This window comes from Elaeis guineensis, chromosome 8 (genome assembly GCF_000442705.2).
Source record: "Elaeis guineensis isolate ETL-2024a chromosome 8, EG11, whole genome shotgun sequence".
NCBI classification, from domain to species: Eukaryota; Viridiplantae; Streptophyta; class Magnoliopsida; order Arecales; family Arecaceae; genus Elaeis; species Elaeis guineensis.
This window is the reverse complement of record NC_026000.2, coordinates 115,129,133-115,156,714: the sequence shown is the minus strand read 5'-3', so window position 1 is coordinate 115,156,714 and position 27,582 is coordinate 115,129,133. Positions and strand designations below refer to the sequence as shown.

Below are 27,582 nucleotides of genomic sequence, written 5' to 3'. Positions count from 1 at the left end.
GCTATAAATATCCCAATGATATATTTCATCAACTATCTGATAGGATATCTTTTATTTATAAAAAAGGGTGTGAGAAAAATCTCTGACTCTGAGCAAACTTGCATATGACATTGATCGTTTTTGGTAGCTCCCTCAACTATTTTTTAATAAAAAATTTACGAACTATCTTTTATTCTTACTCGAGAACGAGTAAGATTCAAGTTAGACGGTATAATAAGTGCATAAATATGATCAAAAAAATATTAATTTAAAGATTAAATTATTGTTATTTTTTTAAAATTAATATTTTTTATATATTTTATAAAAAAAATATATCAATATGAAGAGTCTGCAGGTTTAAATGAATCAAATGAAATTTAAAATGGAGTTAAAATGGATCCTAAAATCCATATCAAATTCCATCCAGCAAATTGATCCATCATGGACAGGTTCATATGGAGATTGATGGCGGAGCATTCAATTCAAATCAATGGAGCATGAGGCCAAGTGCAGGTGGAGCGGTTCACAAGTTTTTTTTTTTGGGAAACGGGACCCATGGGAACGTTAGGCGCATGAAGGCTGAAGCAAAAACAAAGGAAGTGGGGCCCATGTGCTTTAAAGTAGAACGTGGACAAAGGCTGGGCGTTTGCATGAAGTGGCTTTGGTGCGGATGCTAGGAGCCGGAATCCAAATTCATGTGGGAGTGGATGCGACGAGAAGCAGGGCCCGCACGGAGAAAATTTGTGAAATTTTCTTTTAAGAAGAGCCTATCATCTTCTCCCCCTGTCTCAAACCATTCAAATCTCTTTTCTCCTCCAATCTCATCCATCAATCTTTTAATTTTTATTTTTTTAATACCACATCTAAAAAAATAAAAATCTCCTCCTTCGAAGAGCATATAAAAAACCCACATACCCCCTCTTGGAGATTATCTAATTTTTTTTTCAAGCTTTAGTATTTGTAGGTTTTGTTTTACCCAAAATTCTATCTTCATTTTTTTTTTTGTTCCTTAAGCCCCTTTATTCTCACTTTCTTCCACCTAAGAAGAATCAGCCAGAAAGAGGTTGATCCAAAGTCAAAAGAGGAAAAAAGTCATATTCAGTGAGATAATTTTATTTTACTTTATTTTTATTTTTTATTCCAACTCCAAACCTCGTTAATGGCTTAGAAGAGATTTTTGTATCAGAATTTTTATTCATCAATAAATTAATTTTTTTCCTTCTATTTAATTTCTGTAATTTTTATTTCTGTAATAGAGTAGTTTAAATTTCTATATCTTTTAATTCTGTAATTTTTAATTTTTGTAAGTTAAATTTTAGCAAGTAGCGTAGAATTTTATTTTTTTAGAACTTCAAATTAAATTATGTTTGGCTAAGTAATCCCTCTGGGATTTGTGATGAAGCTAGACCATGAATAGAAGTCTTTATCTTTAAATTTCTCTTTATGCTTTAATTTTTAAGAGTTATTCTCCCTCCATCTCTGTTGCTAAAAGATTTGATAGGCTATCATTGGGTCAGAATTTCTTCATAATCCATGATTAATTCGGTATAAGAGGAGATGATTAGTAGAAGGCTCACAAATCTCTAAATTCTTTCTTCTCCTTTCTTGTGAAAATTTTGATGGGTAATAGTTGGGTTTGAGCTCCTTCATAGTCCATACTTGGGTAACACAAGAGAAATGGTTGAAAGAAAAAATCTCTTAATTAGGATGAAAGCAAAATACTTGATGGATCATAGTTGAGTTAAATCTCTTCATGATCCATGCTTGTTCATATTTGACATCTTGATCAAGAGACAATATGAGAGAAACTATGGGAAGGCCTTCTAATTCATTAGTCTAGTGGATTCAAAAGTTCTAAACATTTTAGATCATTTATCTTTATAATTAATTAATTTACTACTTTGATAGTTAGTAATCTAACAAATCAATTCTTCTTCTCTCTGCTAAAGCTCATCTGAGCAAATATTTGAATACAACTTAAATACCAAATTTCTCTTGAGATCTATCCGTATTTATTAGACGTGTTACATTGCATACTGTGTGCTTGCGGTAAATTTAAGATACATCAAAAAGCAATATAGGTAACCAAATAGCAAGCTAGGAAGGATGAACAACAGATTATGAAGGCTCAACAATGAGCTACAAAGATCAAGTACGGTGGGCTGCTGAGATTGGGCAATGCACTACTGAGGCCAAGGAGAAAGCTAGTCAGGTATAGAAGATAACAGGCCTCGGTAGACTTTAAGGAGGAGTTGAACTTGTATGCCACAAAGTCATACACTGAAGGCTTAAGGTCTATAGGGAGCAGGTCAAACAACTATTTCTTAGTACCAATGTGAGCAGCTTAGACTCCTACAATGGCATAAGCGAAGAGGATAGAGAGTAAGATAGTGCTACAATGATGCTGAGCAACCTCCTTTTGATTCAACTAGCTCATAGTTATTAAGCTTTTTTAACCTTGTTTCTTTGTTAGATAATAACTAATCAGCCTCCTGGCCCACCCTTTGTATCTAAAATTTTATCAATAAAAATTGCCTTTTCCTTCGGTACTCATAGATGTGTTTGAATTTTCTAAGTATTTGAGATTGTATCAGACTTTTGAGATCGGCTCATAAAGATTGCAGTCCTCTTGAAATTGGCTTTTGAGAGCCATTGTTGCCTGAGGTTGCCTTCTAGACCCTTGCCCCCCTATCCGGCCTTTGAAGGCTATGACTTTGGAGGTCAGATTTTCGGTTCCTCTCCTTTAGGTCGGCTTCAAAGAGTCATTATCATATAAGGTTAGCTCATTTTTGCCTTTATCCTCTAGACAGCCTTTTCTATTTTTCAGGGATCAATCCAAAGATGACTGACCAAGCTTAATCTTAATTTGATCTGAATTCAAATGTATTATTCAATTGATGGTAACTGAGCAATCAAGTCGGGCATTCCATTCCCATCTGAGCTTATATTGAGTTAGAAACTTTCTATGTGATAGTTCTAAGATAGGACACATGGTTCTTGCCTTAGTGTTCTTGGGTCTGTGGTCCTATGATAGATCTTGAGATTCCCACCTTCGTATTATTTAGGTCGATGGTTATGGGATAGGTCCCATGATTCCCATCTCATCATGTAAGTCAGTGGTTTTGGAGTTATATCTCCTAGTTCCTACATCTCGTAGGATAATTTTATATCTGCGATCTTAAAGACTTGAACTACTGCTTTCATAACACTTGCAAAAGAATAACTTCATTAATGATCAATAGTAAAAATATAAAATTGGCATTACAATTTTTACTGATAATAAATTCTTAGATTATCAAAGTTTCATGCCAAGATATTGGTTACCCATTCAAATATTCCAGCTTATACATCCCTAGATGAATTATATACGTGCCTCTCTAGTTCAGTGGTAGCTTCATGAAGCCTTCTCAATTTGTAATTTCTGCTTTCCTTAGTACTAGATCTCTAGGTTTCAATAGCAATCCTTTGGCCCTTGAGTTGTAATACCTAGTTGCCTTTTATTGATAGATAGCCATTTTGATCTAAGCTTCTTTTTTAAGCTCATTGAGCAAATCCAAATTAGCTCTTAGGTCTAATTTTCTTGTAGTCCAATCTCTATATTATCAGGTCAAAAATCCGATCCCTATAGGAATGACACCATCCTGAAGGCTAAACCAAACAAAATATCTCCAGTAGGAACTCATCTCATAGTCCTATAAGCCTAGAGTATGCTAGGTAGCTCATCTGCCTAAAGACCCTTGGCCCAATCCAATCTAATTTTCAGATCGCGAAAAATAGTTCGGTTAATAACCCCAACTTGCCTATTCGCTTGAGGGTGGCCAAGTGAGGTCAATCAATGCTCGATATTGAGCTCATCACAAAATTCTCAGAACTAAGCCTTGTTGAGCTACTTCTTATTATTAATGATGAGGATGTAAGGTATTTCAAATCTGCAAATGATTGACTTTCACATCAAGTTTTGGGCATTCTTCTCAGTAAACCAAGTGAATGGTTCAATCTTGACTTACTTGGTAAAGTAGTCTATGGCCATCATGAGGAATTTCTGCTACTTAGTAGCTAGCAGGAAAGATCTCAAGATATCCATACCTAATTGAGTAAACAACTAAGGACTACTCATCAAAGTGAGCCACAATGCAAGTCAATACGAGATGTTAGCAAACCTTTGACACCAATCACACCATCTTATGAGCTAAGATGCATCTTCTTTCAAGGTCAGTTAGTAGTACCCTTGTCTTGGCATCTTATAGGCTAGAGGCCCACTATGTGATTACCACATACACTCTCAAGCATTTCTCTAAAGGTGTACTAGGCTTCTCTAGGTCGAAAAAATTTAAGGTATGGTAGGGTGAATGATCTATCATAAAGCTTGTCATTAATCCAAGCATAGTGAGTTGCTCGATAAGTGATCTTCCTTACTTTCTTTTTATCCTCAAAGAATTTACCATCTTTAAGATATCAATAGTTGCATCCATGTAGCTCGACTTGTGGTCAATCTAAAGCTCTTGATCCGATTCTTCATCAATGCTCAACTTTATGAGTACTTCAAGAAAAACTGTTCTTCTTCAACCTGAGTAGTCAGAGGTGGCCAATCTTGACAAAGCATCTACTTTTGCATTTTAAAGTTTGGGAATTTGCGATATCTCAAACCTATCAAAGGCTGAGATGACCTCCTTCAGCTTCTATAGGTGCTTCATTATTGTGGGATCTTTGCGTTCAACTCTCTCCAAACCTAATTGACAACAAGCTAAAAGTCACTATGAGCCTTTAGCCAATTGACCCCTACTTTGTTAGCAAGCTTCAATTCCATACTGAGGGCTTTACACTTGGCTTTATTATTGGAGGCTTTAAAAATTGAACTATAGCACATGTTTCATGACCCCCTGATCTTCCACTTCCACCTGTAGGATTTTAGGGTGGGCATGCATAGCGGAAGCATAATAAATTTTAAAATTTAAATTAAAAAATTTTAAATATAAAATTCTTAAACCAGCATCTCCTTGATGATTAACAATCATATATAATATAAATTTAAAATTAAATTCAAGTTATAGAAGAATACCTACAGTGCTTAATCCAAATTTCGGTAGAACTTCTATCAGGCGCCCAATTATTCACCCTCCAACGGTGATCCACACAGGGCTATGATCAAGACACCAACTCTTTGAGATAATTTCTCCTCCAAAATTCACACTCTGAGAATTTTTTTGGACACCAGGATTTCAAGACCCTCTTCCTCTTCTCCTAGCCTTCCTATCCCTACCTTTCTTCTCTCCTTATCTTCCATAATTCTCTTCCTAGACTTTTGTCCTAAAATCAGACTTGTCCTTACAATTTTGGATTTGTCCTAATAAGAGAAGGAAGGGACTAATTGGACAATAGGGAGAGGATGTTAGAAAGAAAGAAAAAATTAAAAATCTGAATCAATCCAATCCCCCGGCGCACCCCCCCTTAAATACTTAGCGATGGGTTGCCTTTGAAAATTATTCATGCCCCTTCCATGTGCCATCTCACATCCATCAGAAACTCTCATGCCTCCTGATAATTTTCATGCCCATCTGAAAGATTTTGACACATGACAATTATCGAAAAAAATCTAAGAGACGCTTCGCGCAGAAGGACTCTTCGAAATATTTTTCTCAATGATTCTCCGATGTGTCGCGCAGCTTCCCATGGCATAATTTTTCTCTACCACCCATTAGCATAATTTTGTCCATCCAATGGCCAAAAATGAAGGTGTTAACATCAAAATGGCATGAAAAAAATCTTAGATTAAGAAGTGGCGTGACAAATGGGTTAGAGTCCTTCACAAGTTGGACTCTTGGTCAGGCGCATGGATCAGACTGACAGGATTTCCAACTTTGATAAATTTTCATGTTTAAACTAAAAGAAATTTTAACTTCAAAAAAATTTTTTATGCTCAAAATTAAGTTAGGAATCATCTAAAAATTTATTTCATCATGAAACATTGGATAAGCTCGAGGATGAGGCATCCCATCTCATGAGACGTGAAAGCTATTTCTACATGCAAAAACTGCACCCATGCACAAGAAAAATTTTTGACTTGTGGAGACTTGGTTTTATGACTTCAAATTTTTGATACATATAGCTAAGGGCTGACGCAACTCAAATCCAAAATTGGTTTGAATTAATTTGGCCTTAATTAGCCCAATCTGGAATCAATTTCAAACCCGATTCGAAACAAGGAGCTAGTTTTTGCAACATGTGCTAGCATGTCAATTTTGCAAATATGATCTAATCTAATTAGATCCCTGATCAATTTTCTTTGTGTGTGATCCATTGGGTTCCACATCTATCCAGCAATGGGTTTGAGTATAAGTCGATTTGATTTGATTAGAATTTAATTTAATCGATCTAGATCCAATCAAACTAACCCGATTTCAACAATTAGAACTCTTTCTAATTGGCGATTAAATTAAACTCTTTAATTTGATCAAACCCACAAGACAAGATTAATATCTAACAATGTATCATGTCTACCTGAAAAATATAGAATTTTAGTATAAATACTAAAAATATCCTTCAGTGGAAAGTTACCGTGCAATTTGATCCTGCGATGTCCCTGCACCCCGAGTATGACTCCGAATATGGAATGACGTCAAATCCAATATCATACTCATATTTTTCTCAATCTTATATGATGATTCAATTAATAAAATATTATAAACTCTTTCTAATTTTTATTCTGCTTTGATCAAAGGTTTCCTGAATCATCAATCGATCAGAGCAAGTAGGATGTGATCTCCTCTTACCAGAAGTGATTGATTCCATGTTGACCTACTCACAACCTCCATACACATTTTACAGTATCTAGAATACTCCGTACATGACTAAGTCATGAATGAGTATGAACCAAAAAATATGGATTCATATATACAAGGTTCTATGGTAGTCTCAGATCAAAGGATTATATGCACAACTCTCACTATAAGAAAATATCTTTTGACGGATAAGTAAATTTTATAAGATGTTTCTTAAGTTGAATCAATTTAGTAAACTCATTCTCTAATGAGTATCCACTTTTTTGTATTAGTGTCTCACATAAGTGGCATATGAGATCAGCCACCCTCTCCATCGAGCATACATAGGACGTGCTAGTCTGTCCGAAACATTGATCCCCTTATCAATACTCCTATGACTAAGAATATTTTAAATCAAAATTTTTAAGATTTTAGGACTCATAGGTATGATCTCATCATAATTCTAAATCCATTATCTTGATTTATGGAGTTCATAATAATCATTACAAAAGTAAGATGTAGCATATGATGAAAAATATCTTTTATTATTTAAAAAGTCAATACATGAGTCTGGAAGATTATAAGAAAAATCTATCAAAATATAAATTTCGATTAGCTTGTAGGGCATATTCCTTTCACCACCTACACTGAAAGATTCATTAATATATAAACTCTAAGAGAAAATGTCCTATCCTTCATCTGCTCATATTTGGCTCCAACTTTCTCAAGTACAATGCATTCTATAAAAAAGTTGGGCAAAATCTATTCTTTTGTCATTGGTTGAGGTTGGTAGTAGATATCAAAATTGCCTAACCACACCACCCACTTGACAAGCCAACTTGATGTTTTAGATTTTTGTAGCAGTCGCTTGAGAGATTGGTGAGTCAGTACCATAATGGTATGAGCTTGAAAATATGAGCTCAACTATCAAGTTGAGATCACAACTGCATAAGCCATCTTCTCAAGGTTTTAGTACCTTGAGGTATTCTACTGACACACTAGATTGGCCTTTGCTTCTTTTTCTCTTTCCAGATGAGGACTAAACTTTATGCTATAGTTGAGAGCGGCAAGTATAAATACAACTTGTACCCTACTTTTGGCTTTGTGAGCAATGATAGTGAGCCGAGGTATTCTTTAAAATGTTCAAAAGCTCTTTGTTATATTTTGGTCCATTGAAAATCCCTGGTATTCTTCAAAGCTCAAAAGAAATGAAGACATTTCTAAGTAGACCTTGACATAAAATGACTACACTATGATTTGACATGTGAGACATTACACCTACATGATTGTTCTTGGCAATGATATCTTTAGAATACCTCATGTCTTCTCTAGGTTCGATTCAATCCCTTCCCAAGAACTTATCCAAGGTGACTCCAAACATGCATTTGATTAGATTGAGCTCTAATAGTGCCTTAGGTCAAAAAAGCCTCCTTCAAATCTAAGATATGCTAGTCTGTTCTTAGGCTCTTCACAAGCATATCATCCATGTAAGCTTCTATGTTGTGGCCAGCTTGATCCTTGAAGATCTTGTTCCCTAACCTATAATAGGTTGCCTCTACATCTTAAATCTAAAGGACATAACTTTGTAGTAGTACAATGCTCTTCCAGTGATGAAGGTTGTTTTCTTCTCATCTATTGGGTGTATCTTTATTTGATTATAGCCCAAGAAGGCATCTATAAAGCTCAACAATTTGTGCTATGAGGTAATATTGACGAGTTAATCTATTCATAGGAGGGAGAAACTATCTTTGGGATAGACCTTATTTAGATCGGTGAAGTCGATGTATACTCTCCACTTTTCATTGGCCTTCTTTACTAAGATGACAATGGCAAGCCAGGTTGGAAAATCTACCTCACTAATGAAGTGGGCTTTAAGGAGCTTATCCACATCTTCATTGATTGCTCATTATCATTCAAGGACAAAATTTCTCTTCTTTTGTCAAATGGTCCTTTAGCTTGAATCCACATTTAACCTATGAAATAGATAGATTCATACCTAGCATATCACAAGTTGTCTGGGTGAACACATCAGCATTGGTTTGAAGAGAGTTAGCGATCTGACTTTTCATCTTCTTCCAAAAGAGATTTGAACTACACAATTCACCCAGTATCTTCACCATACAGCTAAATTAGGATAAGGTCTTCTATCGGTTCTCCTCTTTGTTCTTTCAACTCATCCCTCATATCTAGGCCCTTACTTGGTAGCATTTCCAAAGGTTTAATTTTTCCTCTGAGGGTAGATGCATAGCACTACTGAGGCATAATCTAGTCACCTCTAACATCTCTAATGTTGTGCTCAGTTGGAAAATGCATTAAGATATAGTAAGTAGATGCAATGGCCTTCAAGGTGTTCAAGCTAGATCAATCTAATATAGCATTTGTAAGTTGAAGGGACCTTCGTAATTATGACATTGATCATTATTATTACCTGTTGAGGGTCCTATCATGTTGCCATAAGAAGCATGATGATGACTTCAATAGGCACTAGCTCCCTAGAAAATCTGATCAAGGACTGCATCTTTCCTCATCCGATCTACATCGATTGTCATCTTGCCAAAAGCTTCATAGAATACTAGGATTCATTGTACCTGATAATTTGCCACAGCAAGAAGTATGATCATAATGTTATTGTGTGGTGTTTACATCCTCTCTAAAGCTGTATTCAAGAATGAGATCAACTCTTCCTTCCTAGGCTTTTTCAAGATGATCTCTTCAGCTCTTGCTCTTCAAGCATAGGCCCCTTAAGCTGAAGAGCTTTCTCCTCTAGCAACAAGTCCTTCAAAAATCATGGCAGTTTCTCCAATAGTAGGTCATTTATCATCTCTTCTCTTAAGAGTTTGTCTATCTATTCGGCATCTCCACATCCCTGTTGGTTGTCGATATAGTGGTTGAGGTGCCCCATTCAAATGAGGTCTTCAATCTTGTACTTCAGTTATCTACATCCATTGATGTCTTGGTCATGATCATTATGAAACCAATAGGACTTGTTCCAATTCTGCTTGTTAGGGCTATTCTTCATTCTTGCAGGCCAATGCACATACTATCGATCTCTAAGCTCCACTAAGATTTGACTCCTTCAGGAACTGAGAGAAGTATATTTTTCAAATCCCAAAGGTGGGCTCCTAGCTCACCTGGAAGTCGGTTCTTCATACCTCTATTCTTCTTTATTCTCCTTTTGGGCCGACCCTTGCACTTTTTGTCAACTCGATCTTTAGCTACTTCCTTCTGAGTTGACATTACCTCCTCTATGTTGATATACTTCTTAGCACTTATCAAGAGCTCAGATAGATCTTTTGAATGCTTTTTTAATTGAGAGAAACCAAAGCATGAGTTTCTCAACCTATTCATTATCGTAGTTATGGCTACAGCCTGATCCAAGTCACATACCTCTAGTGCCTTAGCATTAAAATAGTTGATGCATTCCTAAGCTTTACTCATCTTGCTTTTGCTTAATCACCATCAAACTCATTGAGATCTTCTTACACCTCCTACTACTGATAAAGTGACTAACAAACCACCGATTGAGCTAGTTAAATGAACTAATCAAGCTATATTAGAGGCCAAAATACCATGACTGGTCTAGCTTGCTGAGAGCAGTAGGGAAAGCCTAGCATATGATTGCATCTAACACACCATGCAACAATATAAGTGCTTTGAAGTTCACAAAATGATCTATAGGCTTTGAGGTGCTATCAGACTGCTCAAACTATAGCAACTTGAAGCTCGAAGATAATGTCTCCATTATGATCTCCTTGGTGAAGGGGCTTTAATGGTGCACTCTAAGTCTTCGAGTGTTTCTGCCGCCTTCCCCTTCAGATCTATCATGGCCCTTATCTTCTCATTCATCTCCTTAATTCTTCTATCAAGGTTGACCTCCTTTGAAGAGATCTTCTCAGATTGGCCTGATGAAGACTACCCAAAAGTTGAACATGTCTTTGAATGAGTCAAAGCTCAGCAATCCTAGCAAGTATCTTCAGAGTTTATTGGGCAAGATCTGTTGCCATTCTACACCAGATGATTGGACTGATTCCACATGTTGGGTTGGGAATTGGCTTCTTATGGAAGCAGATTCTGCACCATTGTAGTCAAGATTTATATTTATTGGATGGACAAATTGAATTGTTCACCAACTATAATTATTATTGCAAGCTAAGATTGAGGATCCTGGCCATGAGAATCATGTGACTCAGGCCGATTGTCCTACTAAGCTTGTTTGCTGCTCTCTATATTATTATATCTATTCAACTTCATGTTTTCAAATCTTTCTTTGATTCCCATAGATGCATCAATTTGTTGCTGCCAATATCCGATCCAAAGCTTCAAAGAGCATAAATCTGCACACACGAGGAAGATAGAATGAAGGTCACTAGAGTTACCGATGGAGGGACTCTTTGATGTTTAAGTCAGTGAAGGGGTTTCGAAGAACAAAGGAGAACAAGATCTGAGTAATAAATCAAAAAGAAACATCTTGCATACCTAATATGTCAAAACCTTTCTTATAGATATAGAGTTCTTGTCCTGCTATTGTTGGACTTCAGAGTCATAAGCCAAGTGAAAAACACCCTCCTGGTCATCTTTATCCAGTTCAATCAATAAGGACTTGTCCAACAAAAAAGTATCTTGTCCCTTTAGTGTGTCAAACTTATGATTGGAGGTTGAATTGGGCCACATCAGTAATCGCCTTTGAGAATGATACCACCACAACTAACTTGTCATGAATTGGACCACATCAGTATCCTTGTAATCGCCTTTGAGAATGATACCACCACAACTAACTTGTCATGAATTGGACCACATCAGTATCCTTGTAATCGCCTTTGAGAATGATACCACCACAACTAACTTGTCTGAAATTCAGCTGCCACTGTCAAGGGTTTGCTTTCTCACTTTTGGTCATTTGAAAGACAATTTGGCTGGTTGAAGCTGTCATGGGCCACGACATTCCAAGGCGTGTTGGATGAACTTGTATTCGTGCATCACACAATTCACCCTCCAAGGAAATCTTGTCTCTTCTTTCCATTCTTAAAAAAAAAAAAAAAATGCATCCCTTTTCTTTTAGATCACACAAAAAATTTTTCAAAACTTAATACATTCAAATCATTCATTTTCCTGTATAAAGCACAAGGACTAAGACATAATTAAATCCTAACAAGAGTTTGAATTTCTTAGCTTTGGTATACAGTTTGACTTCAAACTCTGGTACACAAAGCTATTAAAGGAGACCTTCGATTAAATTTCATTTCATGCCTCTCGGACAACTGGCTGAAAAATGGCCTTGCATGTATTGCTCGAGCTGTAACGCATGGCTTTTCCTTCGTGCACCAATTGACGCCCTGGTCTGGTCTTATGCCAATGCATTAGGCTTAGGTCCTGAAACACTGACCATCCTTGCTCCTTTCTAAAGACATGAACAAATATTTCTCTGTTTTTTCTGCTGCTTGTTCTGGGCTCTTATTTAATCACCCTCTTCAGTTTGCCCGTCATCGCAATACGGGTGCGGGTGCCGACCTCGTGTGGGAAGAGTATTGAGCGTTGTGCACTTGACACGGTTTTCTGCAGGGTATTGATGATCCACTTACCAAGTTTCAACAGCCACCACCCCAAAAGGCGGAGTCAGCATGAGGCCAATAATGTAGCAGATGAAGCAGGTCCAAGGATTCTCATTTCAAGTCTCAAATCTCTGGCCACACAAATTTGCCTCAGAACATTCATTGGTAGCGTAGGTTGCCCGCCAACAATTAGCAGAGTTGAAGCAATGTTAGAGATCACGTTCCACAACAACAGGCCGACGCATTAAGCAACCGTTACATCACTCGTATCATCTCACAACCATGGATGTCAGAAGCAGAAATTATTGGTCTTAATTTTAAGGCGTAATACCGATTTCCTTCTACCTATTTATCTCGGCAGCTGCTTTATGGATTGTGTTTAGTGAAAATTCCAAAAACCCAGGCAGAAGAGCATTCTTTCAAAAATTTAGAACAGTCAATCATTGGACTTAGAGATAGACTTGTTATAAAAGCACAAACTCACAACTAGTATCTATGAACTGCAAGAATTATGAAGCATCTTTGGTCAGCAAGAGATTGGCTGCTGTCAAGCAAGAAACTTGAGACGGCCAATTCTACTATATTCACATTCAGGGAGTTACTTAAGCCAATCACACATTCAGTCTTCTGCTGGCAGATAAGAAGCTTGGTAAAAAAAGGTTCCCACGACTAGCTAGCTACCACTCAAATGATTTACACCGGCCTATCTTTAAAGCACACGACAAAGAGGCTGCATGAACAAACGAGGTCTATCATGAATAATGTGCATTCAGCATCTCCCGAAATACCATATCGATGAATTGGTTATTCTGTAAGAAAAACATGCAGAAATCCAGATTAAGCATCTTTGTTGCTGCATCATGCACATTCAAAAAAAAAAAAAGATGTAAAAATCAATCAAAAACTATCAAAACATAAATATCTAAAATCAAAACGACCACCTTAAAATAGAGAAATCACAGGCAGAATACACTTGGTTCGTAAATCACCAGAGGATGCAACAAAGAGACTCATCCAGCCAAGTATTACTAAAGGTGGAGGGATGCCCAAAAACAATGCAGCCCAAGCAAATTTCAGAGCAGAAAATGTCGAGGAGGTGAAGATAGCAAGCTCAGGATTTATGTAAATTGGGAATGGCAAGTCGATTTTATGATGATAATTCCCTAAGTATCATAACGAGGACTAGTTTTGATGAGATGAAAGATGCAGAAAAGGAAGATGTTAGAGGACTGAAGGAATACAAGGAAATCAGAAGATGGAGACAAGGATTAAAAGGAGAAAAGTATGAAGCCATCACCAGAAAAAAGATAAAGATGCAGAAAGGAAGAAAAGAAGTAACAAAATAAGTAGAAAGAAGAAAAACAGAATATAAGATAATGAAAAGAAAGCATACTGTTACTGGCGGTGAGAAAAGCAGGGAAAGTTAAACAAAACTAAGAAAGAATTAGAGAGAAGTGAAGGAACGGAACAAGGGAAAAGCAGTAGGCTTTCTCTCGAACTGATCGATAGGTCTCGTCGCTACAAAATGCACTTTTGTGTATCGGATTCTTGGGTTTACAGGCCATATGAATGGATGAAAGAGGGCAGACATTGGAACATTAATGTTTAGGTATAATGAGGGAGAAAGAAAACTAGAGATAAAAGAAGTAAACAGGGTAAATACCAATAGGATTGTAGGCTTATAGGTCAAGCTAGCAGACAGAGAGTTGATATTGGTAGGCTAGAGTTTATAACAGTCAAACACAAAGTCAGCTACATTTAACTGGATGCCACCACCAAAGTTGAAAATGCAGCTAGGCAATTTCTAAACATCTAGCTCCCTTGAGCGTTAGTTAAATCAGGTTTTAATGGTGAAAGAGACTGTTTAAAGAGTTTAAAAACTTCCAAGCTTGAAAAACTAAAAAGCAATAACTTATTTTTCATATATGTCGAAACAATCATTATGATTAAATAAGCATAAAACTTCTATAACAGGGTCAGTACCAAGTGCCAACCATCCAATATATAGGAGAATTTACAAATGCACTACTTATTTTCTGTAAGTGCATTCACTCATTTTCCATGTGTATGTTGACCTTGTCTTTCTATTACACCTGACCAGTTCCGACTTTAAATTAGGTCAACCGGAGTCTAGTTCACCTCCATATAAGGTAGACTACAATCCAGTCCACCAGATTGAAGTCAGATCTGGTCAAGAAAGCATGTATTTGCTTCAAGACCATGTCTATAACACAAGGATCACAAAAAGATAAATAAATTGAAATTTAAGAAAGCATTTTTAGCTAAAGATATGACACTTCTCAGGAATTAAGGACATAGATGTTAAATGTGGTGAGGGAAACACATTTCCTTCTTATGTATCCTCTTCCTCCTTTGGCTTTTAGTATTTACATTGCCCTTGGAATGGCTGAACTCTAGATCAAGACATCTCTCTTTCCTCCATTTTCTTTCTCTTTATATATATTAGCAATTTACACAAGGGGAAGGAGATTTACAAATATCCAGTGATCTTAATCCCTTAATTTCATTAACTAATTCCTTCGTTTGCATAAATATGGTATGGGAATCTCATCTTAATGGAAATCCTAGGTTTACTAGTGAAGGTACAACAGGATTTCAAGGCCCTATTCAGTTAGGTTAAACTAGAATAATAGGATAATTCCCTAAGTATCATAATGAGGACTAGTTTTGATGAGAAGAAAGATGCAGAAAAGGAAAGATGTTAGAGGACTGAAAGGATACAACGAAATTAGAAGATGGAGGAGACAAGGATTAAAAGGAGAAAAGTATGAAGCCATCAGCAGAAAAAGATAAAGATGCAGAAAGGAAGAAAAGGAGTAACAAAATAAGTAGAAAGAAGAAAAGGAGCATATAAGAGAATGAAAAGAAAACATGCTGTTACTGGCCGTGAGAAAAGCAGGGAAAGTTAAAAAACATAAATAAGAAAGAATAAGAGAAAAGTGAAGGAATGGAACAGGGAAAAAGCAGTAGGTTTTCTCTCAAAAAGCAGTAGGTCTCGTCGCTACAAAATACGCTTTTGTGTATGCGTAGCTACACGGATTCTTGGGTTTACAAGCCATATGAATGGATAAATGAGGGAAGACATTGGAATATTAGTGTTTAGATATAATCACAGAAAAAGAAAACCGGAAAGAAAAGAGGTAAAGGGTATACACCAATAGGATTGTAGGCTTATGGGTCAAGCTAGCAGACATTGGTAGGCTAGAGTTTATGACAGTCAAACACAAAGTCAGCTATATTTAACTGCATGCTACCACCAAAGTTGAAAACGCAGCAAGGCAATTGCTAAACATCTAGCTCCCTTAAGTGTTAAATCAGGTTCAAATGGTCAACAGACCGTTTAAAGAGTTTAAAAACTTCCAAGCTTGAAAAACTAAAAAGAAGCAATATCTTATTTTTCATATATGTCGAAACAATCATTATAATGAAAATAAGCATAAAACTTCTATAACAATGTCAGTGCCAACCATTCAATATATAGGAGAATTGACGAATGCACTCCCTATTTTCTATAAGTGCATTCACTCTATTATGTTTCTATGCAATATTTTCTTTAAATGAATTCACTCCTTATTTTCTGCATGTGTGTTGACCTTGTCTTCCTATTACACCTAAGGCTGCAAATGGGTCGGGTTGACCCATGACCTAACTCGATCCGACCCACGTAGATCCGATCCAAACCGTTTTAAAGGATCCACGGTTCAGATCGGATTCTAAAATTGGATCTGTTCCATTTCTCGGATCGGATCTGGATTTACTAAATTTTGATCCAACCCGATCCATGGAGGCTTTTGGATTGATTTGGGTCTTGAGATAAATGACCCGATCCAATCCGACCTGATACAAGATCCGAACACTCACCTGAACAGCTGAACCCCATCCCTCATCTCTCTCTGTTCCTACATTACACAAATGTTAATTTTGATCGAGGCTACTTTAATATCATTGTTCTTAAAAGTGCATTATATTGATTTTTAGATCCTTATCTTTTAAAAGTTTGTTAGAATATTCTAAATTTGGATTAACCAAGTCAAGGACAGTGGTGAGGAAAATGTAATTAGACTTTTTGGATTTTTGGATAAAGAGTGTGGGACATGGGGGCTCTAATAATCTTATGCATCAAGATCAAAATTTATAGTGCAAATAAAATTGTTTGTAGATCTTCTACTTATTGATCTTGTTACTTATAACTCAGATCCAAATCAACTCGGATCTAGATCCGAACCGAACCCGTATTTCATGGATCAAGGCCGGGTTATACATGGGCCCGATCCGACCTGAATGATCTGTTGGATCAAAAAATTTGACTATGGACCCGACCCGACCCGACCCAATCTTTTATTGGGGTAGGTTTGGGTCCAATATTCAAATCCGATCAAAAAGTCGGGTCAGATAGGAGTCACTCATGACCCAATCTGACCCAACCCATTTGCATCCCTAATTACACCTTACCAATTCTGACTTTAAATTAGGTCAATTGGAGTCTGGTTCACCAGATTGAAGTCAGATCTGATCAAGAAATCATGTATTTGCTTCAAGAGCATGTCTATAACACAAGGATCACAAAAAGATAAATTGAAATTTAAGAAAGCATTTTTAGCTAAAGATATGACACTTCTCAAGAATTAAGGACATAGATGGTAGACGTGGTAAGGGAAATGCGTTTCCTTCTTACCTATCCTATTCATCCTCTAGCTTATAGTATTTACATTACCCTTGGAATGGCTGAACTCTAGATCAAGACATCTCTCTTTCCTCCATTTTCTCTCTTGATATATATTAGAAATTTACACAAGGGGAAGGAGATTCACGAAACTCCAGTGATCTTAATCCCTTAATTTCATTAACTAATTCCTTTGTTTGCATAAATATGGTATGGGAATCTCATCTTAATGGACATCCTAGGTTTACTAGTGAAGGAACAACAGGATTTCAAGGCCCTATTCAGTTTGGTTAAACTAGAATAATTGGAAATAACCCAACTTATCCTGGGTTATTCTTCAAGATACGCTCTTGTAGCCCACTTTTTTCCAGTAGATTATGCATTTAAAAAGTCAACCGCCACATTTTTCCAACCCAACCTGAATAACCCAAAGTAGATAGACTCCACCAAAAAGGCAAAATGACCTTCTGAGGTTAACATGTTGTAGATTAGTTTATTCCGAGCTACCCCATTTGTTTAGGGTATATCGTTTCACTAGCAAACAAGGGCTGAGAGAAGCCCATGAAATATGGGTACATGATTAGATTTCTCATATCAATGCATATAAGAATGCATCCAAGAATGCAAATGCCTATTTTAACAACCTTACATGGTGGCAATGCAGAAAGTTCTTTTTCTTCAATCCACAAACTTTTCCAATTATAGAACTTGAATTCCTAACAAGGTCATGTCCTAGTCATTTCCCTACAATAGGTCAACTCTGCTTATTTAAGTCACGCTCACCCTCATCTTCAAAAAATATATTATCACAGACAAACTAAAGCCGAATGATTATATGATGATCTCCATAGCAGCAACATTCATGCAACCAGACTAACACTACCAGAATTGAATAACATGGTGATACAATGGAACCAAATAATATTACCTGCACAAGCCTCACCAATGCATCACGGACTTTGTCTCTTGTAACAACTGGGCCATAGTTTGGATCTGGAGTGAGTGAAGAAGGTGTAGGTGGTGGAAAGGGTTGAAGTAATAGAGTACCATATGGGTGCTGCATGGTCACAGGAGGATGAAGTGGTGGGGCAGTCGGCATGGAAGATGAAATTGGTGGCATCATCAATGCAGAAGATGGTGTAGCTGAAAAAAGTGAAGGTTTAACAAGATTTGTAGCATGACTATCACTGCCACCGCTGGATTCATGAGCATCAACAGCAGGCATCACAGAAGTAGATGAAGTTGGCAGAGTAGGGGTGGATTGAATTGTTCGCAATGGGGATGGAGTAACACTTGGTGTGTGTGAAGATAAAGGGGTAGGTGCAGAAGGTTGGTGTGGTTGTGCTGCAACCACTGCATTTGATGCATTTCCAATACTCGTAGCTGCCTGCACAACATAGGAAAACCATGTCAAGTATAGAATATCAAGTTATAACTCAGTGTACCAGTTCTGAAATTAATAACTGCTTCAAGCAATAGAATGATCTATGGTAAATGAGTAAAATTTCCCTCACACAAACAAAAAAGGTGATTGATAAAAAAGAAAATAAAGAATATGCAATAGCAGCACATAACAAGAAAAGCAACTGTTTGCAAAGCTACATACACTGAAGATGTTCACAAATGAATCATCAGAAACATCTGGAACTGGTGCAGTGGCAGATGCTTTTGGTGGCTCTAGTGGACCTTCAATGACAGATAAATGAGGAACAGCTTCCAGTTCCTCAAACTCGCTGCTGCAAATATAGAGGAATAAAATCAAATCCCAAGATAACTTACTCATAGAATTCAAATTCTCTGATTTAGGAGAGATATAAATAGGAATTATGTGTTTTCTCTGTGTATCTGCATATGCACACATGTTGTGGATGCGCCCATGCCTGTGCGCATCCATGTCTTGTATGCGTATGCATCAAAGAGGATGTGACCGGTATAAAATCTTCTACTTGATACGTAGGGCCAACAAATGAAGTGTTTGTTTCCAAGAAATTTATGGGCTTGATTACAAACATAAAAACTTAGTTAAGTATTAAAAACTAATGAAACTGTTAAGCCATCTGACACCAGCTTCCTTTTTAAGTATGAAGTATTCAAACGCAACCCTTCCCAAAGTGATGGATCTGTTAAAGAAAATCTGTGTACTACATGAAGGGCCAAAAAGATCAGCCAAAAGAAACCAAGGCAAAGTAGGGTGCACATGCTATCCCGTCCTTCTCATGCTCATGCTAGCAAGGGTATTAGCCATTTCATTAACATTTCTTTCACCAAGTAGGAAACTCCACTTACTAAAGATTGCATTTATCATTATCAACCATTATAGCAGCATCTCTAGGGGCATAAGAAAATGGATCTTGCATTTTGAGTTGTTTTGGCCTTTGGGAAGCTACATGTCAAAGACTTCTTTAACCCCCTGCTTATGCAACAACATTAATATAAATTGTCATTCGAGCAAGTCATTAAACATGATCACACATGAAGATTCGTGTTGGGTTAACAAAGGGTTGGTATTAAACCGAGAACAGGTTGTAAAATTTTATCCATGAGGAACCTTCTTCAACAACTGTGCATAAATAGTGCCATCTTAACAGAATAGGGCTTCAGATCATTGAGCATGGGATTTCAATTCTTGTAAAGAATTGTAGCCTTCACTTCAATGGAAGTTTTCTAATGCCGATGCAATAGGCCAATACCAATAAAGCGACAAACTGTTACCCACTAATTTAATAAACTTGTTTTCATCATGTTATTGTTTCAAAGTTTTTAAGAACAGTTCTATGCTGTTCAGTTAATTTATATATATAAATATATTATAAAAAAAAGAAGAAGAAGAAGTTCCAAGTCTCTAGATGGCTATAGTAAGACTTGGATATTTATTCAAATAGTTGTAGATAATGTTGCAAGTTCTAAGCATAAAGCATCAGGCTAGTTGTCACCATCAGCTGCCTCCCACTGGTTTACTAGGGAGTTGTACACCTTTAAGGGGGGTGTTAAATAAAGGAGAGGAAGAAACAAAGTAACAAACCAATAAAGTTGATATCTTAAAAGAAAAAAATTTAGTCAACAATTTTTGTTTAAATTTTAACAAAAACTTAATGACGGACATGGTTCTTTTCTGCTTTAAAATTACTCAGAGCACATACCACATTCTACAATAACATAGGCTTCAAATAGGAACCACAAAACAACAGATTGAAAGACTTTTTTCCCTTTACCATGCATTAGATACAGCTTGACTATAGCTTAAGATGTTTAGCAGAAACTTACACAGCCAAGAAGCATGTTCCAAGTATTCAAAGTTACTATATATTATAGTTCATGGTCCAAAGCCTTAAGGTTGCATTTGGTGCATTGCCAAGCAGTGGTAATCTGGATTATCTGGTAATCTGAATTACCTGCAATTTGGATAGATTACCAGTAATGTTGATTACTGTGTTTGATACATATAGATAATATTGCAGAAAAATTACTGAAAATTTTGATTGACATGTTTGATACGATAATCAGATTACTAATAATGTAACATCAAATTTCGAAAATACCCTTAAATCAAATTATTAGTTTAATATTTTTAAACTATTTATTTATTTTTTTAATGATAAAAATTATTATATGAAAAATTTATTATTTTTTAATACTTATTATTATTATTTGTATTACTTTTATAAAATTTATTATTTTTAAACTATTTTTTTATTTTTTTTTCCTTCTTCTCCGGCACGCCATGCCCCAATCCCCTTCCCCCCTACCCCCTACCCGTCGTGCCTCCAACATCGCAACCTGACCCTTCGACCGCCCACGCTGCCCAGGCCACCGCACCCCGGCCCCACGGTCACCCATCTCGCTGCCACCGCTTCCCAGCCCCCCGACCGTCCGTGCTGCTCTGGCCACCGCACCTCGGCCCCCCGGCTGCCCATCGCGCTGCCACCCCTCCCCGACCCCCCAGACCCCCGGTCGCCCGCGCTGCCCTGGCCACCGCACCTCGGCCCCCCAGCCGCCCGTCACACTGCCACCTCTCCCTGACCCCCCGACCGCCTGCGCTACCCTAGCCACCGCCCCCCTACCCCCCAGCCGCCCATCGCTACCTTCGGCGAGGGCCACGAAGGCGGCGTAGGAGGTGGCAAGGACTGTCGGAGGAGGAGTTGGGGGGGTTGGGGGGGAGAGGCACGGGTTAAGGGGGAGGCACGAGTGGCGCCATGCGGGGAGGGGGGAGGGGAAGAGGGCAGTTTCGTCAAAAAAATTTATTACAAGATTATCTCATGGGAGGTAATCTGGATAGCCACCCCTCCCTTTGATAATCCAAATTACCTCATGGGAGGTAATTTGGATTACCTGATAATCTGGATTACCAATCCAAAAAGTATACCAAACATGGTAATTTGGTGGAGCACTTTTAAATTGCCAACAATCTAGATAGATTGTCAGCTACCAAACACAACCTAAGTGTAGACTTGCCTAAGTTGCAAGAACCCATTCCTTTCATCTTCTCAATAATTCACCAAACACATGTGATCTTGTCCATGAAATATTCCATCATATAATCCCCATCAAGAAATGTTCTTTCATCTTGTGCCTTCCATAATTTAAAGTGAAATGCTTATTAGAATAAAAGAAGTGAGCAGACCTCTACCTAAAATGTTATCTTCAAGCACCAAATTTTCCCCCAATCATCCATTAAACTTCTAATTAAGAAAGGCTTTTTTTTACTTTCCAACTATGGCATTCAGTTAGCTATCAATGTCCATGCTGCCATAAGCATAGCAACCTAGCTTTATCCCAACCAACCAATTGGTTTTACAGTATAAGCTTCGACGGTTGAAACTGGAGGAGAGAACATAAAAAAGAACAGAGGGAGAAGGGCCAAATTTGGATATTAATTTTGTCTTTTACAAGCCCAACATCTCAACTGCAATCTAAAATAATTTCCAATTATAATCAAAAGTGTTGGCCGCTATTTCTTAGTGTACATAAAAAGGAGAAGGCATAATCCTCTTCCACATTCAAGCTCTCCTCCAAGCATGCAACAATGACATCTCAATGAGGAAGGAACGCCTAGAAGAGTAAAACATTCATTGAACAATCCATCAATTTTTATAGGAACTATAATTCAGCTTTATTTATCTGAGTTGATCTCAGCACCTTTTGATAAAACACATGCAGCCCCCCATTGTCTCAAAACAACAAAAGAAAAGGTGCATATTCATATGACTCCTCATGATCCTTGAGGAAAAGAACATCATCCAAAAATTAGACATAAGACTAGCAAATTGGGCCCAAAAGGAGCCCCTTGTAGAAGAAAACAATCTTGTTTCCTCGATCCAACTCTTTTTTATTACCATTAGTTACTTTTGCCATGCACCAAACCAATCTAGTAGTTGCAAATTGCAAATATATAGCAGCTCAACTTAATGTCATCAGAATGCCATGTAGCATGTTGATTTCTCTCCCCTTCACCTCATTTGAGTATATAATTCTGTTTGAAGCAGTTTTTTTTAGTTTTATTCAATAGATTAAACATGATGAAATTTACATCAACCAAATTAATAAAATTTCTCAAATTTTGAGATATCCTCTTTTAAGTTATATACAGGAAAGCCACTTCTGTACCATCTAACCCTATCATCGCAAAGTCAGAACCCCTATACCACCTTGTTCTGAACCTACTCTCACACAAAACATTTCTTCTTTTCTTTTTTGTTTAAGTTCTTTAAACTGTATGGACAATTAAACCACAATAATTACCATCAAAACCACTTCTTTGCTGGCACATGAAGACCCCCTAGCTGTAGATTTACACAAGACATGCACATAAGATCCTCACAAAAAAAAAAGGACCTGAAAAGCTTTAGCTTTCTCAAATCATGTCACTGAGTTTCATAATTAACCAAATGTAATACAGGATCACAATGGTCAAATTACTGTGCCATTCTATTAAAAATCTGGTAGATTTCATGCTAACAGTTCAATAGGTACTAATTTCAAAGAGGTAAGTAGAATGTAAAAAAACTGTGTTCAACCAAAGTCAACCAACCAAAACTAACCCAATGTTGGTTCTGACTGCAGTTAAATTAATGATCAACAATAATACCAAAGTTTTCTCTGTATAGAAGAGCAAAAGATGGGCATACTCAAGTGTGCAATATACAGCATGACTACAAGTATGTGGTATAAGAAGACATGGTCCATATTATCAGTAGTCGACCTTATAAGTACCATTTCTTGCACCTCATAAAAAGGAGAGAGGGTGATATAAGACTGGATATGAAGACATGTCATTTAGTGATGAATTTTGTAACTACAAGTAAGCAAATAGAAAGAAACATACCAGCGATTAGTCCAAAAATTCAAGTGCTTGTAGAAGCCATAATATAGCTTTGAAGAAATATAATCCGTTAATCTATTTAAAATTAATATCACTAGATGTTATAATTTTTCTTTAAAATAATTAGATGTGCTAAAAGATATTTTATAGCATTGTCAAACCAAATAGCAATCCAACTGGTCAATAAATAGATATGAAGGTTACAACATATTAACTTGATAATTTGGCAAAATTTTGCTAAAATGTCAGAGATATGGTCCAAACTATCAGATGAACATGATATTCATGAACACAATATGGGAGAGCAAAAGCACAGGATAGATGACACATCAGTATTAGGGCCTATTCAGCACAATGAATTTAAGAAATGTTGCATAGTACCTTTTTGTTGAAGATACTTTAGGCTTTTGGGGGGCTTTGGAATATGCATTAAGTATCCTGAATGAAAGATAATACTTTAGTATGAACAAAGTAAATTCCTCATCCAGTAAAAACTGCAGCTTATGTCTCACACATAATCTTAAGTTTCTAGAAGATAAGGAAACACATAAACATCTAAATCAAATATTCAGTATCCTGAATGGAAGAGAATTCTTTAGTCTGCTTGACAATTGCAGTCATAACTTTTATAATCAGTTAAATGTCTAAATACAAAGCAAGATGATGATTTGCATAACTGATCTTTCATTATACAAAATACTAAATACATTAAAGAACATCTGAACAATATATAATAGCTCTCCTTGACATCATTTATCATATCATTATTCATGAAGCAAATGTAACTATGATAAACCCAAAATGTTAAAGGTAAGTTAACTAGACAGAAACTGGAAGCACCAAAAATAATTACCTGCTGAAAAGATTTGCGATTGCTTCACAGTCATGTGAGTTGTAAAACCATATTCCATTAACTTCCTGAGCTGCATTTCTGTACAATAGATATGGAACCTGGACTTCATACTCAAAATCTCCCAAGAGATCCTCCACCAGGTTATCTGTTCATAAGAAAGTTGTGATTTACATGTGAAATCTGCTTCTATATGCTGATCAATTAGATGGCTAAAAAATTGGATATGCCATCCAACTGGGTTTGAAATTTCATTCCTATCCAACTGTTAAAATAGATGCTTCTTCAGTCAAACAGCACAAAAAAAAAAAAAAAAAAAAAAGCCTCTGACTAGCAGGCTACAGATGGGAATTCCCAATTTGCTCTTCTTGTCAACCGGCCAAAAACCAGTCAGTTTGAACATCAAAGTTATCAATTAGAGAATGTGTTTTGTCTGAAAAAGTGTTCTGGAATTGTTCCAAATCAAGATCAGCAGAATGTTTCACCATAAATGTGCAAAAACCACACACCATTCCACAGTTCAAAGTTTTAGTAAATTAATCACCTTATAATGATTAGGGGTGAAAGTAATGTGTGCTGGTGGCATGCCAGCCTGTCACTAGGCTGGTACATACTGAATTGTGCCAAGCTGAGGCATGTCAGGGCTTGGCACAGCAGCATACCATGCCAAGATGAGCCATGTCAGTGCTTTGCACAGCAGCATGCCATGTATTGGCATGCAACTGGTACCATGGCTTTACCACATGCTGGCAATGCACTGACATGGTATTTATGATGCCATGTTGTGTTCATGCCAACTGACACTTAAATCCATGCAAATTCATCCACATAAATCAAGTCAACTTTCTAAAACTGGGACACTGGTAAAGATCATATGTTTCGTATATATATATATACAAATCAATCAAATTTATTTGCAATATAACATATCTTCCATCACAAGGGCAACCAGATTACCAAAGTGGATTATATTCATCATATAACACTCTGAACAGAATGGTATCAGAATCTACAAGGTATATGGTACTATGGGACAACTAGTACCAACATTCCAAGAAAAATAAAACCGAAGTTACATTTCAGTAGTAGTTGTCAGAACATCCTATTTGAGCAGACATAAGGGCCTTGGAGTGCATAATAGCACAGAATACCATGAAAGAGCAACATGACAAATGCAAGCACAAAACTGACCATAGCTCTTATTGGAATAAACTATTAAGTATCACAAAGAGCTTCGTTAATATTATCAAGCAAAGAAGGACATAAACTTCTTCAACCATCTGCCCAATGTTCAAGAAGATCATGGAATTTCCCTCTTTGAATTGTGTTGGGAAGACCTACCAAAGCTAGGGAGATAGATAGACTCCTTTCTCATTGCTGAGGGAGAGCAAGAAACTAAATCAAAATTCCCTTTTTGACAAAGTACACCTTGTGTGGGTACTAAGAGTCCTCTCATCATCAATGAAAGATTACATGCTTGCCAAGTTAGAGGTTGAGACTAATGGAGATGGTTGTCACAATTTCCTCATGATCAAGCTGCCGAAGCAGAGTAATTGGAGAATTAATAGTCGCAATTATTTTGAGTCCAACATTACTGTAAGTTGGCAAGACCTTGCTTGAACTGTCCGATCATTCTAAACTCGATTCAACTCATGGTGCTTAAACAGTCATCTATAATTTGTACAAAGGACAAGAATCATCAGTGTATACCTGCAATACGAGCAATTATTTGCATATCTAACATAAGCCTTCAGAAATACATGTGCATTTAATATTTATTCCCATCTAGTGCATTAATTAGTACAATTAAGTTCGCATACACCAACAGGCTACAAGCAAGAAGAGCTATCAGAATGAGTAGACAATGATGATGACATCAACATCTAGTTCTATACCTGTGTTGCGTCGGTTCATGACAATGAACTGAAATCTAGGCTGTGTATTCCTGCAAAAAAAGGATTTTTCTTTACAGCAGTTGGAAAAAAAACAAAAAAAACAAAAGTCAGACAATCACAACTATGAAGAATGGCCGAACACAACAAACCATACAAATGTAGGAGTACGAGATTCCGGAAAAATGTTCTTACTCAAAAATGAAAATCTTCCCGAAAATCCTTTCTTTCTATCCATATATTATAGACAAAAGAAAGGACCAAAACAAGAACTTAAAGTTCCAGCAGCGACTCAAAACAAAATCATAACGCAAACGCAATGAGATCATCTAATCACCTCTTGACGACGAAGAGCGATCCTTCCACGTCCTTGCGGCTCTGCCATAAACAGAAAGCAATAGCCTAATCAGATGGAAATGGAAAAAATCAAAAAAAGAAAAAGAAATCTATCAAGAGGGAATCAAAAAGGAAGATCGGGCCGCACCCATTGGTTGAGATCTATGTTAAATTCGTAGAGAGTGACGTGGGCGGCGGTCATTAGGATCTCCTCCACGTAGGGATCGATCCGCTGGAGGACGGTGAGGTTGAGCACCTTGGTGCTGTGCTGATCAAGGTTGGGCGTCAGCTTCCCGTTCTGCGACATCCTCGTAGACCCAATCCCAAACCCTAAACCCTAACACTAAGCCTAGCCCTTAATTCTTGGAGGATTGACGGGGGCTCATCGCCGGCGAGAAATACCGAAAAGGGTTTCGATTCGGTCGAATACAAAAAGTCAAAAAGAATATGGAAGTTGAGAAAGGGTGAGGGGGGGGCGGGGGCGGGGGGGAGGCGTTTGTCGATGAGGGAATGGAGCGAAGTCCCAAAAAAATTAATTAATTAATTAAATTACAGTGGCCTTCCTCCAAATTTGAGGCTAGTACAGATTTCTCCCTTCAATATTTTGAAATTATACGATCTACCATTTAACTTTTACCTATATATATATATATATATATATATATATGACCCGTAACCTTCTATTAATATCTTTTTGTTAAACAAATTAATGATCTTACTAACATTACTATCTAACCTATTTGAGTCTTAATATATCTTATATTTTTTTATTTTTTTAATTTAAATTTTTATATTTGATTAAGAGTTATATGTATATCTCCAAAATATTGTATGAGATCATGTAATTACCCCAAACCTCGAAAAGGATCATGATAATTTACTCAAAAAAAAAAAGAGAGAAAAAAATATAAAATTTTGAAATAATATTAGAAAAATATTTGAGTTATTTGAAAATTTTTAATTTTATTCTGAACTTTAATCTAGTGCCATCAAATAATCAAACTTTCAAAGTTCGATGCAAACCCTAGCTATGAATTTCATTTGACTATTAACTATCGTTATAAAATCATCATATGAGGTCATGTGATAGGCTTATATGGAAGAAAGAGCTAATTTGGAAAAAAAAAAAAAAAGCCCTACAATCCTTCTACATTTTGCCCCCTCCTCTAGGTAGGGTTACCTTCTTTAATCTATGCCTCCTTCTCATTTGGTGAT

General features: G+C 36.8%; 1 protein-coding gene across 4 annotated transcripts; it reads right to left on the bottom strand.

Annotated features, from left to right (window-relative positions):
* Nucleotides 1-12,753: 12,753 nt before the first annotated feature.
* Nucleotides 12,754-26,842, bottom strand: LOC105061444 (mRNA-decapping enzyme-like protein). 4 transcript variants are annotated; one of them, XM_010945488.2, is made up of 8 exons: nucleotides 26,516-26,842; nucleotides 26,369-26,433; nucleotides 26,035-26,084; nucleotides 24,143-24,287; nucleotides 23,671-23,727; nucleotides 18,577-18,706; nucleotides 17,899-18,357; nucleotides 12,754-13,095 (listed from the first exon to the last, which is right to left on the bottom strand). In XM_010945488.2, exons 1-8 carry the CDS (start codon nucleotides 26,672-26,674, stop codon nucleotides 13,039-13,041), a joined length of 1,122 nt encoding a protein of 373 aa, XP_010943790.1. In that variant the 5' UTR covers nucleotides 26,675-26,842; the 3' UTR covers nucleotides 12,754-13,038. The 4 variants fall into 4 exon arrangements, with proteins under 4 accessions (XP_010943790.1, XP_010943791.1, XP_010943792.1 ...); XM_010945489.2 differs by having other exon boundaries at nucleotides 18,577-18,703; XM_010945490.4 differs by having other exon boundaries at nucleotides 26,369-26,409.
* Nucleotides 26,843-27,582: the final 740 nt, after the last annotated feature.